Raw genomic sequence first — 14,964 nt, 5'->3', positions numbered from 1 at the left:
CATAGACTACAATAAAGTTTTCGCATTTTGATTTTTATGTTCCAAACTTTCTTACAACCATTAGATATTACAAAGAATAAATATAAATAAATATCATGCAAATTAATTTATGAATTTTCTTGGAATTGATTAAATTTTCATTAGTGAATAATTAATGAATATTAAATATTTAGTTGGATTTAACTCAAATTTTAAAAATTCAGTTAAGAATAAAACCTCATAATTATTATTAGCTTCTGTCTATTCTAAGAATTCAATTCTTCACTTATTGTTAAAAGAAATAATGCAATAAATGACTACATATCGGTCTACTAAAATATACAAAGTATTTGACAAAAAAACTTGACTTTGGAAAAACTTTTATTTTCACAATCGTTCCTCACATATTTATATAACATTTAACTATTTAACATGTTACCTAATGATTGTAAACACTCGAAAAAAAGAAGTAAGGCTACAATAAATACTTTTAAGATGAAGGAGAAACGCGAATTTGTCCTTGACCCGAAATGGTTGAACTTGAGTTTTTCAAGTCATTTCCAGCTTTTCTTGACTATTCTAGAAACTCCTTCTGGCAATAATAAGCTATTCGCAGAAGATGACCAAGAAAAAAATAGAAAGGAGCTAGGTATAAAAAATTTTTTACACTCTTAACGGAGCTAGAGAAATCTTCGTCGCTAGAAACCACATCCGGAAAAAACTCGGTAATGAGTAACTCGCATATTTTCACTCGGGATGAAAGATGACATCACATCTTTTCAACCTTTTCACTTTGGAGGGACTACTGTCGGAACCGAAAAATAGCCCGAGGAGTGATATTTAGGAAACAACACAAGCAATATGCAGAAACATTTGTTTCTTTCCTTTTTTCTGTCAATTCCAACCAAGTTCATTCTAGAGATCAAAGTGTACTAACCCCTAATTTGTTCGGAGGTCGCCGGACAACCTTGAAAGCGACAATGATCCATCTGGTGGTCGGAATGTGCGGAGCCGTTTTTTTTCTTCTCGGACAGTAGCAGCCAGCCGTCTACGTCACGTGATAGAAATCGGCGTTCTCGTACATAAGCACAGACGACCTGTACAGCGAGGTTACAAGCACATCAGAACAGGTAGAGGCAGGTGGGAGAAAGTGGACGCAGGCATTGGAGGTCTTAGTAAGTCACTTTCACTCTTTCTATGTTTTCATTACAAAGAAGTTAGTTCGTAAGTTTTTAATAAATTAGTCTATAATTTAAATTTTATATTAGATTTAGTCGATGAATCAATATTTACTGAAGATTGAAGGTGACATTGAAACAAAAATGAGAGTGAACTCAGAAAGCCATAGACTATAGCTCTTCATCCAACCGTTTAAACATCTGAATGTTGATGATTCAGATAAAATGTACAAAACACATATAATATTTATTTCGAAATTTATACTGAAACCATTATCGTTTCATACACATTTTTGTGTTCAGTGGAATATGAAATACAAGATAAAGCATGAAAGAAAGTGCAATCACTTCTTCTTTCGAATTATGATTCATCTTCTTTATCGGAAATTTCTACGTTCATATCTCTTAATGAGCAATTATTGTTGAACTGGCCCAAGCTACTTTTTTCACTTAATGAGTCTGTTTACGGATCTAAATCTCGTGTCCGGTGATGCTGTTTATCTGAAATGAATCTTCATTAATTGGTTTGCATTGACAAGTTATGCGAGTTACAAAAATTTCAATTCGAAGTTCAATGATCAGTTGATAACTATTTAAAAGAATGAAAGTTTTAATGAGGTGAGGATTACTAAGAAAATAGACAGATTTCAAGACAGTTAAATGTAAGAGCGTTGTTCTTAATTCTCCACTTTGTAAAAAACGGAAACGGAAACGTAATTAATCGTGTTTGTTTAGTTCTAATCAATGAAAAAAATCATTTTTATTTTTAATCTTTACACCAATGATCAATTTATATTTTATTTGGAGAAAACATACTTAAAATTTAGAATCAAACTTATAAATAATATCGAATATATTCATATTTTAAGATCAGCTTTGAAATTTATCGAATTTGATGTTTTGAATCAGAAGAAGATTCAAAATATCAAACTCAATCGAATCAATTAATAGAAAAATTAATTTTAAAAATTGTTTACATGTCAAAATTTTAGAAACTATAAAAATTTACTGAAATTTAAAGCATTTATTTTTTACTAGTGTAGAATTTTTTAAGTTAAAACTTATAAAATAAATATCAAGGAAATGGTTAAAAATCAATCACTCGAATCAAAATTTGATCTACTTTAGAAATTTAGAACGCAAATAAATAAAATAATAATATTATTATGAGTTCAGATTTCGAACATTAAAATTGAAAATACAAAATGCACAAAAAAGTATGTTTAAATAAAAGAAAAAAGCATTTTAATGACCTGTTAAAATTTCTTTACATGCAGAGAGAAATAGCGATAGTAAAACTTTGGATGAACTGATGCGAAAATTCGGAGCAAACTCGTAACACTAGCTTCGTGTCGTAGTAGAGATGGAGTCAGTTGGTATCGCAACTAATGAAGCGCATCCGAACCGAGCACACCCTAACTTCTTTTTCAGAAAGAATGGCTAATTACTTTCAAAATACCGAAATACTTCTTCCAGTTAATGCCTTTTTTTTAAAATCCTATCCCGTACATTTTATTACTTAGTATTCTATTAAATGTTACAAAGTAGAATTAAAGAATACAGAGCAGTCATTAAAGTCAGTTATGCAATAAGAGTATATTAGATTTTATATCCTTCTCGGAACACTACTTTAGGCGGAAGTCAAATTACGCCTGACTCTTCAAATTTGGCAGTTTTTGATTTCAAAATTCCTTGCTCCAGTGAACCTTGTTGAGAACATCTTATTACGGAAGGTAGTAATCCCATATGAGTCTTAATAAGAAACGGTGTAATTTGGAGGGCAAGTCAGACAGTGAACTTGAACTAGTTCGCTCTTGAGAAGGAAAGAGAGAGTGAAATGCTGGAGGTTAACGAAGTCACGGACGAAACAGGTTTATTATTATATATTACACGTCAGGATAAGTAGCTCGAGGGCTTTTTCCCTGTGCCCACGTCTTGTGCCAGCAATTGTTCTCGGTATGCAGAGAAATAAAATATTAATTGCCGAAAATAATAATCAATTAAGCAGCATAAAATTGCATCTCGAAACGTAGTAATCCATCCTCAATTTTAACTGTTTACTAGTAAAGATAATTTGCCGAATCCAAATCGTTTAAATCACGAGGGAGGTTCTCTTAAAATGAAATCCTACCTTGATGGATGAGTTTTTGAGGGAGTAGTCATTAATTTCATATAAAATGAGCATAAACACAATATGTCTAAAGTGGAAATATTATCTCTTTTCATAGTGTGACAGACATCATGAACTTGAAAAAAATTGCTATTTTCCCTTTTCTGTTTATCTTTTTCTCGATAAAAGGTTTAACCGACAATATAATAAACTTCATTCGTTTTACAGCTAAAACATTTACTGAAGTTGTTAAGATAGAAGATTTCCTTAATTGAAAAACTCTTAACTGTATTAAATCTGTAGATAATAAAGTCTGACAAAAGACTAGCAGACGGGCGAGTCTCGATCCAAACTGCTTCTTAGTATTCATGTCATGAGTACGGATAAGATATGGGGCTGCGTTGGGTGTGTAGTGGGCCTCGGACTAAAGATGGTCGATGTCAAAGTTCAATGCACTTCAAAGTATAGCCGAAAGGGTAGGCATATAAGAGAAAGTGCTAAAGTTATCTTTCATTTCACTTTCAATTTTCTTTTGATATCACTTATAAATGTATAGTTGTATATTATTCATTCAATTTCGAATTTATTTTCGAGAGATTTCAAAATATCAATTAAAAATAAAATTTATTTTTTTATAGTTAAAATGGACCTTTGGCAATCTGCTGTAGTCATTTTGGTAAGTTTAACATATAATTTATAATTAAAGATATTAATTAGCAGATAAATTATAATTACATAAAAATTCCGTATAAAAATTATTAAGATTTATACACTGAAAGTATAGTAAAGTTTTGGTTAAAAATTCTATTATTGTTTTAGAATTACAACCATAACATAATTTATAGTACCGCAGTTTATCATATTCACGGTCGAGACAAAGAACGAAAAATACCAGTTCAAGTTCGTCTTTGACGTCACTAATTGTAATATCTGTACTTTTGCTCTCAATTAAAATTACGGAAGTTAATTAAGTCATTAATTTAATGAATAACATTTTCATTGATTTGAAAAAATGAACAATGATTGTAACCGTTAGTGACAAGTTGGTCGCAGCATTTCGGAGACATAACTAATAAGGAAAATTTTTATATTCACAGGCACTACTAGTTACGAGGCATGTTTCTTCCCAACTTATTACAAAGGCAGGTGAGTAAGAAAAGAAAATATTTATGAAATTATTTATAACGTGCTAAAGGAGAACTGTTTTCTATCAGCTCGAAAAGGAATGTTTTCCTGTGGGCCCTTACCTGTTCGTGAAGTCACGAAACACCCACGCGTAATATCTCATGATACATCTGCTCAGTCTCATCCGCGATGAACAATTTTAATACAATTGCTTACCTAATCCCACGATTTAAACTATTAGTAGCTATTCGAGTACGGATGTGCAGATAATGAGGATTATTTTCTTTAATTTCTTAATTCGATTTCTGTCTAAAAATCGCAAAGTTGTTTTGATCGAAAATTTTATACGTAAGGTCAAAAACACCTGGTTGATGAATCAGCGCAGTTACCTCCATCATCCGATGCAGGTGACTGTAGAAAATGTCCTTGGCAAGGCCGCACGAAATAACGTGACAGAAAATGTTCTTATACAGAAAAATTTTCTAATCATTTAGACATAGTAGTCAATACTTTATGCCAACAGTTGTCTGAGAGTCACTGGGAGGTCTCGGAAACCAGTTTTCTCAACATGTGGCACTGAGTTGACTAACATCTAAAAATAGATGAGATGAGTGGATAGAAAACGTTTAGTCCATCCTTTATATTTTTCTTTATTATAGTGGATAAAAAGATTGCGTGTGAGGCCGGATAGGTGAATCTATAGGAAACAGCCTCCAGATAGAAATTTTATCTTCTTAGCGTTTTTGTTACAGACTTTAAATAACAAAAGAGCGGTCAAAGCTCATCCTTTAATAAGCTTACAAAAATATTTCTCATATTCTTTTATTTGATTACACTTTATTTATATCCACAGAATGATAAAACAATGAATTATTTAGTTATTTTTAATCCGATTTTACAAATTTTATCTTGAATTGTGATTATTTTTAATGTAAAATTAGTTGCAATTCTGTTGTCTACAGTTACCAAGTAACCTTGCATTATTTAACTCGTTTTATATCTAATTTTAGTTTCTTTAATAATATTAATATTTATTTCGAGTGTTCATATGAAAAATTTATTTGATTTATGAATAATGTTTTAAATTATTAAACATTTTTCCGTAGGAGCGAAATCTAAAAATAGAAATTCAAGGGAGTATGTAAAAAAACAGGAAATTTATTTTAAAATTCAACAAATTAACCGTAATCATTTCCGTCAATGCAAATCTTAGAAAAATAAATATTTTTTAAAAATAAAAATTTTTACGCATCGAAATGAAAAAGTGGACTATTTAAAAGGATAAAATTTGTTTTGTGGATCGGTGTGTACTGTACATCGAATTTTATGACACAATTCTCGATTCAATTGTCTGAAGAGTGACTGGTTATATTTTTAGGTATCTAAGAAAAAATACCAGTGCTGGTGGCGACTGTCTACGAACTGACCGTTACGAATTTTCCACTTCTCTTTATCGGCTGTCCTGAATTTAAAAGCACTTTTATGTCTAATTTTCTCTTTTCATTCCTCCTTTTATGACTTTAACAATTGCAGTCGATCGCTCAATCGAATCCTCGTTAGTTGATTATTTTTTATGACCCAGTCATATTTTTCAGCGTTCTTCAATCACACAAGCTAAATATATAAACTTACTTCTATTGAAATATTCAAATTACAGTATCTGTACTTTATACATTAATCTTGGAAAGTTATAGTTCTAAGATAGCTAATTAAATAACCTCCTCATATTACTTTATTTTAATATATATATATATTTTTTTTTTAATTTAACTAGAGCACTTTTTAAGGTAAAATCAGAATTTTTCTTAGACTTAGATTGAACAATTCAGTACAGGTGCATTAAATTTGAAAATAATATTATTTTCAATTCAATAAAAATGTTTTTAATTTTAGATTGTTTTATTTTAAAGCAAGAATTAAAATATCAAAATAAAATCAATAACGATAAACAAATTTTAATTAAAAATAAACATCTTTAAAACTCAGTTAATTGAAAATTTTAAAAGAATTGTAATTTCAATGAAAATTCTTATATAAAATTATATTAGACAAATGACTTTTTAAAGTTCATCAACTGAAACAAGGTTAAAGTAGTTCAAAAGATTTTGCACCCATTTTCGCCTCCGTTGTTGTATTGTTCTTATAAAGGGACATATCATAGGTCAAAATTTACGACTTGCAAACTTCTGTAATCAAACAAAACTTTTTAGAAATGATCTCATTTAACTTCAAAATAGATTTTTACATAATAAACAGAATAACTTTGTGGCTTGAACTTCCTGCAGAGTGTCATTCCCACGTCTGTAGGGCGAATATACCTACTTTAACCCTCGACCTCCAAACTGAAACAATTGCTGTGGCGGTGGATTTCTCCTAATGGAAGAAAAGTCATCCTTCCACATTTCTGTTTGGACCTAACCAGGAAGTCATTCAAACACATTTCATTTAGCGTGACTTACTATCTCTTGGTGTTTTGTGTGATATTTTCTTCGCACGATGGTCCTGTGTTCACAGAACTTTCTTAATGGAACGACTTTTGATGCACATTTTTGATGGTATCCTACTAACTCTGATAACAAAAGTCGTAGCTTATAGTATTTATTGTGTACTTCTTTATCACACGAGAATAGTTGTTCGAAAAATTCTGTAGATAAGACATTTATCATACTATTTATCTTATTTTTTTATAATTTTTAAAAAGCCTTTTTAAACCTACTCTAATTTTACCCACATGGCAATTTGAGATGATCTAGATAAATCACATGTTAGAGTTTTGAGAATAAATGGGATGTCCACAATTTAAAAAAGAAAAATGTATTATTCTTGCCTTTAGAATGTGTTTGTCTAGTTTAAAATACTACGACATGTGTATTTCACATGTAACGTTAACTGATCGTTAATTGAAATTCAAGTAATGCAACTGTAAACTAATTAATGTAATTACATTTCAAAAGTTAATCGTTAAAAAAATATTTAATTAAGGTTATTTAATTAAGTTTTACTTTGGTATTTAAATTTATACGTTTAATTAGAATCAGAAATTTGTATACAATATAACTAATGTTTAACTATATTAATTTTAAATTTTATAGTTGCATTTAAATGTAAGACAAATTATGTTTTAAGGCACATTACATATTTTTATTGATCCTATTAGACTATTAATTTTTATGTAAAAAATTTAATAATCCGGAAAGATTTTCCATATATCTATTTTATTATTTTTTTTAGCAACTTTGTTGTGCTTTTGTAGTTCATTAATGAACTACAAATGCAAACATATTAGGAAGTGATATTAAATATTCCGAACAACTTCCCTTATTAAAATTTATAGTGGCTTCGTTACTGCAACTGTTATATTTGTATTACAGGACAAAGTACAATGTAACATTTTCTAATCACGTGTGAACAATAAGTACCTTATCACTATGTGTTTTAAAGACCCCATCTTCACAGGAGGTCTTTGAGAAACAAAGTACCTTTTACTATTTAAAATTGCTTTTTTTGTATTTAGATAATAAGAGAGAAATCTTTTACAAATAAGAATTAATCACTTTTTAAAGGTGAATGTATATCTTTTCCTTATTTCTATGATTACAAAGATACATGTCGAGTTCGTCCTTGCGCTTTCATTTTTCAGAGTTCACTTTCATCCGCAAGGTCGGCAGCAGATTTCGTCTCCTAGCAACTACAGGTCGCTGCACTTCTACTAGTGTCAGCGTCCTGACGCTGCCAGCAAAACAAACCGCCAAGCGTCTATATTACAAATCGTGATGAAAAAAACATGACTTCGTGTTTTGTCAGTTCTGCCTCCCGAATTATCAATTTGAACGAATTTATGTTTTTGCATTTTTATATCTCTAACTTCTTTTACAGATCCCGGCCTCATTACCGATGTCAGTATCGCTTGTAATAGTAATAATATATTAGTGACGATATCTACGGCTACTAACTTCAACGGGATGATTTACCCCAAAGGATTATCTAAGAATTCTACTTGTATGTCGGAATATAGCAATGCCGGTGCTAATGTCAGCTATATTTTACCCTTGAGATCTTGCAACACCATGAGCACTGATATGGTAAGAATTTTCACACACAATTACAGACACTCCCTTTCGTTCGTCCGAATCGTGTAATGCATTACCTGAAATTCCCACATTTAATCATCTGTGGATCGTATCGAATTTTAAGCGTACTGATTCAATCTAATTACTAGTTACAGTCGATTCTTTTTGGCCTAAATTTTTCAAGCAGGATGAAAATTATTTTCATTTCAGTTTCGGTCAAAACTGTTTGTCGAAACGATTATTAATTTGTATAATTTATACAACATAATAAAGCAAGTTAATTTCTTATTTTTGACGGAAAATTTAAATTAGAAGAGTAGAAAATAAGTAGAATCGATTAAATATTTTAATAAATCTGAAAAATATCAATAAGTTTCCAGTTCCTATTGACTAAAAGAGTTTAATTATTACAAAAATTGATAATTAAGATTTAAATGTAGGTTTTTATTGTTAATAATGTTGTTGTGTCTCTTCTTTTGACCCTTGATTATTTAATATTTCATAATCACGAACCAATCTTACCACTTTTCCTTTCTAGGATGACGGAGTAGAATACTTCAACACGGTCGTGATTCAACCCCATCGTAAACTGGTGACCAACCAAGGACGAGGTTACCATATTAGATGCAGGTATCAGACTAAAGAGAAGACCGTCACTTCTTCTTTCAATGTCAGGTAAGTTGTTCACGAGATCTTCATTCAATCAACATCCGGGTTTCACTGTCGAACGAACAAAGAAGCCATTAAGTATTTAGTGATAGCACTTTTTCATTCGGACATTGAACCCGGTTGGACTTCGAAGAAGGGTGGCTGACGGTCCACCCTTCTTCGAAAACTTGATGGATCGGTTTGGTAATAAGGTATATCTACGGGTACGATACACACTGAACCCATAACCCTACACTACTTTTAACTATATATCGTCGAGCTGTTTCTTTCCACTTCCTGTTCTTCCGCATCAATCATTTAAATATGCGAATCGGTTGACAGTTTATTTTCTACTTTATTAATGCAATAATAAGAATAAATCTGATCAATTAAACGATTCTTTCTCCCGAAGAAAATTTTTATTAATGATTTGCAAAATTATCCTTAACATCGACACGAATGAGGATATTATTAAAAAATAATATCCTTACTCGTTTCCATAAAAAATATCAAAACTGTTTATAAGGTTAATGACATTTTTCGTATTTTCCTTCTATATCTTATACTTTATAAATACCACTTTTTTAAAATTTAACTTGCAATTCATAAAATTTAGATATACTGTTTAAATATGCTAAATGTATTATAGTAATATAAGTTTTTATATCTTATTATAGACAATATATTTCACTCCTGTATGGATATATCAATATATAAATATTTCAATCGATATACATTATATTAAGATTTCATTTTATTGAGAAATAATTATATTATATTATATTATAATATATTGATATTCATAAGTGTGTATACTCACTTTCTCAAAAGTTATTATTAGGAATAGTTAAAATATATTTCTATACAAAAAAGACAACAGGGGCACAATAAAAAACAAAAGGAGATAGCTTTACCTCAGGGCCCCCACATATATAGCCTATATATTGCCTTCTTTTGAACAAATGAAATACGTAGAATGTTTATTTATTAATAAAGAAGGCAGTTTTAAAGATTTTATTTTTGTTTGTAAAAAATAACATCAATTCATAGGGATAGAAAGCACTAGGGAACCCTTGTTTTCTCCTTTCCGGGGAACGATTCCCAGCTCACGCTCTCCTCCATCCTGTATATATTAATATATACTTGTATTAATATGTAGGCCTATATAAGTATTCAGATTTTGTAAAGTCTTTCCGTATTTAAAGTTTTTGCATAGAAATAATTTTTAACTATTCCTTTTAATAACTCTTGAGAAAGTAAGTATACATACTTATGAATATCAATATAATTATTTATCAATATAATGAAATTGTTTTATGAAATAATATTATGAACTTATTTTTAATGTTCAAAATAATATAGTAATTTATTTTTAATAAATCATTATTGATCAGTCATTTAAGTATTTGCGTATGCGAGGCTTAATGCGCTTCTCAATTATAGATTTAATCTTTTATATTTTTAGGTTCAATCATTTATTTAAAAAAAAATGGCTTAAATACTACTACAATTGATAAAAAGAAAGAGAAAAAATCGTTTTTTTATGAAACGATTCTAAATTTCGGAAATCAATAGAGTTAAAAAAATTAAATAGGAATAATGTTAAAAAATTTGAAATGAGATCTAAATACGTGTCTTTTCTGAAATTACACATTATTATAGATACAGTGATAAAATAAGCATTTAATTATCTTGACAGGTAATTTTCTGTTAATTTGGCGTAAATTAGGGACATTCAGAATAGCTTTAAGGATATAAATCTTTTTGATTTGTTGGTCGAATAGCCATGTAATGTTTATGACATTCTTTGATTGTACTGAGTAATACCCCAATTTGAGCCTCATGATTTTTCTAGCGAATGGCATTTTCTATCTATTGATAAAAAAAGAACTATTTGAAATATTAGTTAGAAAATGTAATTATATTTAACCAGCTTTTATTGTTTACAAAATTGATAAAATATATTCAATAGTTCAAAACTATTTATAAAACGCACGTTATTCATATAACTTAATTATATTTGCTAAATTTTGTTTAATTAAACTAAAATAAAATTAATTGTAGAGTTTAATAAATTATAATAATCATTAAAATAGAAATTTTTAATTTGAAGATAATGTATTTTTATAAGAAAAGCATACGTAATATTTTAATTAATCAAATTAGTTTAAAAATATAAGAAATAAAATATTAAAATATAGCAAAACGCTAATTTAAGCCTTTAGCAATTGTCAAATTATAGATTAGTATGAAAATTATCGAATCTATAACACCTATAATGTACTTAAGCAACGTTTCTAACCGTTATTTCATTCTGGGCTAAATTGAAACAAAAAAAAGTTCTTAAATTCAAAGAAAAATTCCATGGTACAACACAATTGAATACATATGATCTTATACAAAACATTCAATTACATTATAATAGGCGAACTCTACATAATTTCCAAGTATTTTCTTTTAGTAAATCAAAATGACTAAAGAATCAAATTAATCAGAATTCTACGATAACTCATATATATTAATTTGGGCTATCGAACTCTAAAATGTATTTTAAATAATTGAACATTCATTTAAAAATTGGATTTTTTTTCCAGTATGATCGGTACCACACCTTTAGTAGCTACGGCGCCAATGCCTGTCTGTTCTATGAAAATCTATCTGGGAGATCCACAAAGAGGAATCGTAGCAGAAAACGTTCGAATTGGAGATCAATTAACTCTAGTTATAACTATCGATTTGCAAGGTGAGAATATAAATATATTTCGAGCGAACGTCTCTTAGAATTTAATTGGAATTTATATATCATATTTTTATTTTTATAATTATAAAGAAAAATAATATAAATTTTTATCTAATTATACGATAAGTAAAGTACTATTATTTATGGTTCACCGCTCAAACGTTTGAGATCGTCTCTGTTTTATTTTTTTAATGTTCATTTCTGACAATGAAGGAAGGATTATGCTTATGCTATTTAAATGCTGACGTGACTTTAATAATTTGAAAATGTTTTATATATTGGCTATGTTTTTCGAATCAACTATCTTCGACTTATAATCCAAATGTTTAAAGAGTTTCCTTCAGTTTTTTCGATCTTCGGAGTGTGAAGCAAAATGAAATTTTTGGGCAGGGAAGCGATGCTTTGAATAATTAATTTCCTGTGTCGATAATTATTTATAATTTATTTTGAAACGTAATTTCACACACATTGATCAAAAATTAGTAAAATGAAGTCATGGTAGATGTATCAGACTCTAAGATTTATCTTAAATTTATATATTTTTTATATTAAATAAGTGTAAATAACAATTTAATTGTCATTTTTAGACGTTTACGGGATGAAAGTGACCAACTGTATTGTCAGAGATGGAATGAACTGGGGTGAACAGCCTCTGATTAATAACGAAGGGTGAGATTCTTCTTATAATATTCCAATTGTTAATCAAGTTTATTGAACCAACCGCTAATTAACTTAATACTACTTTTAATCATCGTATTCATTACTGTAACTATGCTTTGTTATTCATATAATCTGAAGTAATCTGATGATAATTTAATGATCGCCTTTGAGGATTAAGCCTAATTGTATAACTTATTCTATAAAGAGGAATTTTATGATAATGCTAATCACTTATATTTTAATAGGTGTCCAGTAGATGAGGATATTATGGGTGCATTTAATTACACTCTTAATATAACAACAGCATCAGTTGGATTTCCAGCTCATAAATTTCCGTATACTTCTTCAGTTTACTATCAATGCAACGTCAAACTTTGCCTGAAGCAAACCGGCGGATGCGATGATGTGGTTAGCATTTTTCAATTTTTCTTATTAACCATGATTCAAAAAATTTGTATAGTCGAGTTCTTTTCACGTAGGAGAAAATGACTAAAAATTTTATTAAATTTTATTTTTAGTTATGCTTGAATAATTTTCTCATTTATTAACAATTTATGTTATTTTATTTTTAAGCCTCCTGATTGTAGTCAATCGGCGGGAGGAAATAAAATAAGAAAAAGAAGAAATTCCGATTTCAAAAGAACTGTAACTGATATCAGTCGCTATGAAGATGATGTTAAAGATTTAACAGTTGAAGTTTATTCGGGTCTTTATGTCAACGAAGTAGAGGACGTTGACGATAAAAATGGTAATTTTTAATTTAATCTTTATTTTTTTAAATACTTAAGTTAAACAATTTCTTGAAAATCTCCATATATAATAAAATAAATTAAGAAATTTTGAGAATTTCTTAAATTGTATAATTTATAATAATTATAATGAAAATCATTACACTTTCAGATATAAAAACCGAAGCACAACCGACTTTCATCGAAGATGAGTTCTGTGTCTCCACAAGGAAATTTGCAATAGGAATCGCAATAGCTGGAGTTCTCTTAATGTTGGCTATTATGCTACTTGTTGCTTGTCTGTTAAGACGAAGAAGACGAAGGAAAGACGTCAGTTCTTCTGGCAGTTCCATTTATTCTGGCCCTTATTCCAACCATGCCTACACTCGAGACTAGCCTTAATCCTGGAATTCCATTCGAATGCTATTGTGAACTTCTCTTCCCTTTCTTCAGTGCCATCTGCCTTGAGAATGTCTGTAATCTCGGATTAAAACAAAGATGGCCTTAATTCTATTTATTTTCGGTAGATGTGGTGCCAAAATGGCGTTTTCTTCCTAGAAGAGAGAATATAGAATATTTTTTTAAGAAACTTTTTTCAGGAAAAATTTTCATTTTAGATTTGGAAGCCGATCTCAAATTTAAATTCAGCTGACTTGTTACAACCTATGAATACGACATCATGTAAAAAATCTGACATAGATCAGATGCTACTCCTTTTGGAATCTCAAGGATTAAACTTTGGGTGAAAGGTTCATCTGGTGATGGAAGGTAAATTTTTATAAGCCTTTGGAATCAATGGTCATCAGGCATCTGTTTGCAACATTGATTCCTTGGCTTTACAGATTTCTCTCGAAAAAATATCAGGTCTGTATCCATGGTTGCCATTTTTTGTGTTAAATTTTAAAATTTTGGTTTATACAATGTCGCGATTAGTTCCGATTAGAAACATTGTATTCCTAAACGTTTTTTTGTTTTATGTATCAATATTATCGCGCCAGTAAACGATACTCTAAATTTAGGCGTCTTCAATATTATCTGATTAGGACGTAAGCCAAAAATTTAGTCGTTTTTATAAAATATCAGATATAAATTCTTATAAAACAAAATTACGAAATTCTGGTGAGGTGTTACAGAATTGCTGATGACTGTTGACATCTCACCTTAATTGTACATACTGTATCATGTGTGTGTATCACGTGATGTCCATGTTTATTACAACATTCCCTGTAAGGCAGCTAAGGTGATGGTTAGGGTCATATGTATATATATACATATATATCAGCAGTATGTGTCGGTGTTTTAGGGGAATTGAAACGTTGATTGCATCATTGGCGATCCAAATCGATTCGTGTCGACTTTGCTTGCCAAATGCAATAAAAGATTTTGGTGCAATGTCATCATCGTTATCCGGCCAAATTCTTAAAAATTATATTTTTTATTGTTAAGATCATATTTTATTTTGACTTTTGTAAATTTTATTTTCCTTTGTAACTCAGTCAGAGAAATAAACATTATTTTCAATTCAAGTATTCAAAGTTTTTAACTCTGTTATTGATAAAGAAAATTATTTTCATTAAGGAAAGGGTCTTTGATCTTCTTCTAAGTCCTCATTGACGTGCTTTAATAAATCATTTTAGATTGTTAGAGGTGTGTTACATCTTTATAATAAAGAGAATATATTGATGAGTTCAAGAACTCATCAATGGCCCAGTAGCCTGATTAACGA

The 14,964-nt window shown here is 29.6% G+C and overlaps 1 protein-coding gene across 1 annotated transcript; it reads left to right on the top strand.

Moving 5' to 3' along the window:
* Positions 1–363: 363 nt before the first annotated feature.
* Positions 364–14,734, top strand: LOC111618936. Its single transcript, XM_023360563.1, has 10 exons — positions 364–1,154; positions 3,906–3,943; positions 4,365–4,413; positions 8,269–8,474; positions 9,001–9,137; positions 11,705–11,853; positions 12,438–12,519; positions 12,756–12,918; positions 13,084–13,258; positions 13,411–14,734. The coding sequence occupies exons 2-10, from the start codon at positions 3,911–3,913 to the stop codon at positions 13,632–13,634; spliced, it is 1,218 nt and encodes a 405-aa protein (XP_023216331.1). The 5' UTR covers positions 364–1,154; positions 3,906–3,910; the 3' UTR covers positions 13,635–14,734.
* Positions 14,735–14,964: the final 230 nt, after the last annotated feature.

Source organism: Centruroides sculpturatus, unplaced genomic scaffold (genome assembly GCF_000671375.1).
Source record: "Centruroides sculpturatus isolate CEXI.00-Female unplaced genomic scaffold, Cexi_2.0 scaffold66, whole genome shotgun sequence".
Taxonomy (NCBI): domain Eukaryota; kingdom Metazoa; phylum Arthropoda; class Arachnida; order Scorpiones; family Buthidae; genus Centruroides; species Centruroides sculpturatus.
Note: the sequence above shows the minus strand (reverse complement) of the source record. Positions and strands in the feature narration are given on the sequence as shown.

Bases quoted from the DNA above. Each gene is read 5' to 3' on its own strand.
- LOC111618936 (XM_023360563.1), top strand. From the start codon at position 3,911: ATGGACCTTTGGCAATCTGCTGTAGTCATTTTG. The intron at 9,138-11,704 runs GTAAGTTGTTCA...TTTTTTTTCCAG, and splicing joins ACTTCTTCTTTCAATGTCAG to TATGATCGGTACCACACCTT. The intron at 12,919-13,083 runs GTTAGCATTTTT...TTTATTTTTAAG, and splicing joins CCGGCGGATGCGATGATGTG to CCTCCTGATTGTAGTCAATC.